The following is a 5,053-nucleotide window of genomic DNA, read 5'->3' as shown; positions in this document are numbered from 1 at the left end:
CGCGGCCACCATGGTCGACATCTACGACGAAGCTCCCGAAGGTCTAGGCGGCAATGGGCAACGATGAATGAGCTCCAAAAGAGCTCTGGCCGAGCGAGAAGACAATAAACAGTAACTTCTAAGATGATGAACAGTGACTTTTTTTGAATTTTTTTTCTAATGTGGCGCCACGCGAGCGCCACGTCAAAGTTTTAATGGGGATTTTTAACAAAATTCGAATAGAGTGTAAATGTGTCATAATGTGCATAGTTTGAGATTTTTGGTATCACCAAAAAAAAAATTGGGATAAATATATTACAATGAGCATAGTTTGGAGTTGTTGATGATCTTTTCCTTTCTTTTAATTCTTTTGGGGCCTAAACTAGGTAAAATGAGTAAGGGCACGGGCCTTACGGCCTTTGCTTTCTTGCTTTGTGTTTGGGCCTCATGGCTGTTATTTCTTCAACAGTAAAAGCGGAAAATGTGATGGGGGCGATAAATGCCGGCGACCCCTCCGAACGTCATTATGAGATCTCTTACATTCACGACGGAATGTTCAGTTTGAACAATAACCACCACTCATTTTGAGCAAACCCGTGCCTCACCGTACTAGTGGGAGTAAAGTCGAAGTTATGGGAGTAAAGTTGGAGTTATCTTTATGAGCCTTTCGATTTATAACCGGTACTTGCTTCAATATGTGCCACTATTTCTATTAAGGATATAACTTTTACTTAAGGAAAAAAATGAAAACAAAAAAGTGAATCAACAAAACGGGCTCTATTGACCTTTCTAATCATCACGACACCAACTAATCAGAAAATGTCCAATCATGATAAAGAACGCAACAGAATTTAAACTGGGAATCAAAAGATCACAACTGGTATCTTTTGTTTTCACCGGGAAACATTAATATATAAAGAATTGATTGATCTACTATACTAATTATTTGAGGGAAGTGCGATTGCGTCAGGTTCCATGGCCAACAGTAGTTCCACTCCAAAGACAATATGGACATTTAAAAATGAGGCTGAGAAAGGGTAGGATAATTTCAAGTGTATCACGAGGTAATACCTTTGCACTGATAAACAACCATGCAATTTCCAGGGAATCATGAAACTCACTGCTTCACACAATACCATATGCTAATGTTTCCTGTGGAAGTAACAGAAAAATTGTGCAACCAACGAAGATTAAATGTCAAAGGTACCTTGCAAGCGGAAACACACTACCATTATCACTAGATTCAACCCGAATTCAGAGAAGCCGATGATGTCAAGACTAGACTCCCCTCCGCCTCGCCTCACCTCGCGGCCAACCCAGCCTGGCCCCGGCACACAAAACCCTGTCACCTGGTCCGACAAAAATCTGCTTCCGAACAGTGGCTTACATTTGTTCATCCATTGCTAACTCATCATTAACATAACCACCAAGCGGCGGCGGCGGCGGCAGCGGTGGTGGCTGCGGCTGAGGCTGTGGCGCCATCTCGAAGCTGGACTGAAGGGCACCCCTCTGATGCGAGAACGCCTCCACCTCGTGGTGCTCTTGCTGCGAGTCCATGAAGAATGTCAACTCGCTACCTCCTGCTCTGTTCCAACCCATCATTCTTTGATAGTTGGACTCGTCAAACCCCAAGGGATCGCCGCGTGCTGCGTGGGTCACCGTCGGCGTCTCTCCTTGCATCGACGATGCCGAGGGATGATGAGCGTGGATCGGGCCCGAGCCCAGTTCTTGAAACGAGTGAAGGGAGAGGCCAAGGTCTTCGTCGTGGAAGCTGATGGACGGAGTTGCGGAGCTCACGGGGAAGAAGGAATCCAAGATGGACGAGGAGGAGCCGTTATTGTTATTAGGGATTGTTGTCAGCGTTTCTTGGTGGTTCGGGTGGGGTGGGACAGGGTGGAAGGGAGGGAGGCCGGCGAGCCTGTCGATGGCAGGCTTGGCCTTGCGGATGAGCCAGTCGACTGCCTTGCTGGGGCGGTCGAAGCCAAGACGGTCCTGGACGTCGTAGAACTGGATGGCGGTGTAGGCCGAGAGGCGGACGCGGCGGTCCCGGGGGCCCTTGGCTGTGTGCACCTTGCTGTGGCGATCCTTCCGCCCCGCCCCCGAGCGGAGGACGTGGCCTCTGCCCCGGACCTGGACTGTCTCTCCTCCAGCGGCGGTCTTCATTGTTTCCATCCGATGGTACATGGGGTTGAAGAAGGTTATTTGCGGGCGCCGTCCGTCCGGTTATAAAGCAAGTGATGTCCTTGAAAATAAATAATTGAAGTAAGGAAAAGCTAACTATATTGAGATGGATTTATTAAATTAGTTACCGACGTCATGGTCAAAATGTATATTGAGTTAAATTCAACATGATAAGAATCGGTGAAATCCCTTATAAACCAATCGTACAGATTAATCTCAATTAATACCTAACACGATTAAAATTTATATGGTCAAGATTTAATGGCACCATGGTCATTGAACTAGTAAATTGTGAAGAGTCCGACTTTAGTTCATGTTTTTCTTTTTTTTACTTTTCACACGTGAGGTGAGTAGGAGAATGTGCAACTCAACCCGGGGTTGACGGTACTGCGGCTCAAAGTGGTCAATCCTGGGTGTGATATTATTGCCAAATTAACCTTTCTCTATATTTGTTTATTACTCGATGCATAAAAAGTTTCGTAGCTAACTGTAAATGCAAACATCTCACGTAAATTTCTAGAATTATTGAATGCGATCTCATGAAATTTGATATAACATCAGAGCACAATATCGAAAATCTTCAGTTTAACCTTGCTTGGTATTTTCCATCACCGGAGGAGATCATCCTAACCTGTTTTTGGCAAACTAAGGGATTAGAGAACTATATGCCTGCAATTAGCACCTCTCGCTCGCATTACTTGCTAGTCATGCGCTAAGATTAAGCCCAAGACCAACCTAGTGCAATGCACCATCAATGGAAATTGGTTTTACATGACCCACTTACATTAACATCATGTATAGAATTAGGACCAGACGAATTGGACATTGATCATGTATTATATTATAAGGATTAGCATGGCATGCCTCCAAAGAGAAAAGCAAGACTTCCACTCTCTAAAATCATTACATATTTACCCCCAGGTTAATTTGCATATGTTTCTCAAAAGTGGTAAGAAAAGCTCTTTAAAAACCGTGCCTCTCATTCTCTCTCTCTCTCTCTCTCTCTCTCTCTCTCTCTCTCTCTCTCTCTCTCTCTCTCTCTCTCTCTCTCAAATGTTGGAATGGATGATGATCCACTGGCCAAATCAAAGTGACAAAGTCACGTGGAAAAATGTCCTATCTCGAGGGAGAGAATTAGTGGGTATAATGATTTGATTATATTTCCATTTCGGTTGGAGTCCATATGGAAAAGTTGGGAAACCCTAGCTAGATGAGCACCTGAGGTTTGAGGTCACTTCAGAAGTGGACACGCACCAGGAATCTTTTGGTGCAAATTGGCTAAACACACTAGTGCACGCGAAAGGCAAGATGATATGGGTACTAAGCCATGGAAGGCAAGATCCAATAAGGTTTCTATCATCTTTATGTCAATTACAGTGGAAAGAAAATGGGGTTCGCCTTTTATGTGCCAACAAAGAAAAAGGGTTCCTTTGATTTTCTTGCAAGCTCTAGCCGTTTAAGTATTCCATTCTAGGGACATGGATCCTTTATCAAATCTCAAAATGATAGAAAGATCCTCATTTTCTATGTAAAATTTCAAGAAAAAGTAGCCAAAAAAAAAACCCTATCACACTCTCCCCTCGGTTATCTCTCTCTCTCTCTCTCTCTCTCTCTCTCTCTCTCCTCCCCTCAGCCTCCACCACCACCCGTCGCTCCCTCAATCGCCGCCATTGCCAATCGCTCGCCTCTCTCTCTTTCAAACATGCCCCTCTCTCTCTCCCCCCCTCGGCATCCACCACCACCACCACCACCTCTATGAGAACTAATGCAATGGCATGCAAAGGCAATGGAGGTCTCGCGACTTCAAGTTGGTAAGCAATAGCACGATGAGGGTAGCAACATCGTGATGGAAGTGATGTCGGAGGTGGCGTTGTAAGGGCTTGCTCCGAGAAGAAAGAAGAGCAAGCAGGAACCGGAAGAAAAAGAAATAATGTGAAAAACATATCTCAATTGTTCACTTTAAGTCGACTGATGCGTCATTTATTTAGCAGGTAAATTGACAATATAAATTTATCCACTTGAATTGAGAAGATCCTAATCTCTGCTCAATGGTCAAGATGTTTGCGATGTGACCCAAGACATGTAATTAACCCTGCATAAGCCTTTTATTGATTCTTTGAACACAAAATGTTGAATGCAGTCCATTGACTCTACATAAGAACGGTAGCTTGCCTTGATGTTCCAAATGGGACTCTCTCTTTGGCTCGGGAGGAATCTGATGACCCGTAAAACGAAGTTGCGAATCACTCGAAAGTAAGGAGAACGAGGATTGCCATTACATCAAACAGAGCTCGTGATCCAAGAGACAGTGATGCCGACTGGGACTCGCTCCTCCTCATAAATCTGTGAGCCAGATTGTTTTAATGCAGAATTAATGTCTCAGCAGTGAGAAAGCATTCAGTGGCGGTTAGGTGCTGCCACATCACAAGCTGACGTGGTATATATTTTTGTACTAAAAGCCAATAAAAAATCGACATGTATTCATGACGTGGCAAGTAAATAAAAAAAATTAAAACTAAGCTTTTGTTTTTTCTTTCTCATCTTCCTCCTCCGTCTACTGGCATCTCCTCCATTGTCACCGGCGGATTCGCCGGAGCTACGTCAAAGCCGACCGAACAAGCCATCATCGCTCGCCCAGTCGCTCACGGCCTTCCATCGACAGAGCACCGCCCTGTCCTAGCTCCATCTTCTTGCTTGTCGATGCAGATCTGGCCTCGTGGAACTAGTCGCTGGGGTCGATCTTCCCAACGAAGAGCTCCACCTCCAGATCTGGAGGAACTCGCTGATGGTCCATCTCCAGGACGAACTCCAAATCCGAGGCCATGGCTCTTCGAGAAAACCCAAAAGTTGCATCACACCCACTAGGAAGCTTCATTCCGAACAAAAAAGGAAA

At 44.9% G+C, this 5,053-nt stretch overlaps 1 protein-coding gene across 1 annotated transcript; it reads right to left on the bottom strand.

The window, feature by feature from the left end:
- Positions 1-809: 809 nt before the first annotated feature.
- On the bottom strand, positions 810-2,209 carry LOC115682798 (transcription factor TCP4-like). Its single transcript, XM_030607135.2, has one exon. It carries the CDS (start codon positions 2,161-2,163, stop codon positions 1,363-1,365), a length of 801 nt encoding a protein of 266 aa, XP_030462995.2. The 5' UTR covers positions 2,164-2,209; the 3' UTR covers positions 810-1,362.
- Positions 2,210-5,053: the final 2,844 nt, after the last annotated feature.

Source organism: Syzygium oleosum, unplaced genomic scaffold (assembly GCF_021117445.2).
Source record: "Syzygium oleosum isolate NSW1041296 unplaced genomic scaffold, Sole_v2.1 Sole_v2.23, whole genome shotgun sequence".
In the NCBI taxonomy this organism is placed as follows: domain Eukaryota; kingdom Viridiplantae; phylum Streptophyta; class Magnoliopsida; order Myrtales; family Myrtaceae; genus Syzygium; species Syzygium oleosum.
The sequence above is the reverse complement of the archived record's forward strand: the minus strand, read 5'-3'. Positions and strand labels throughout refer to the sequence as shown.

Coding starts and splice junctions, on each gene's coding strand:
- LOC115682798 (XM_030607135.2), bottom strand. CDS start 2,163: ATGTACCATCGGATGGAAACAATGAAGACCGCCGCTGGAGGAGAGACA.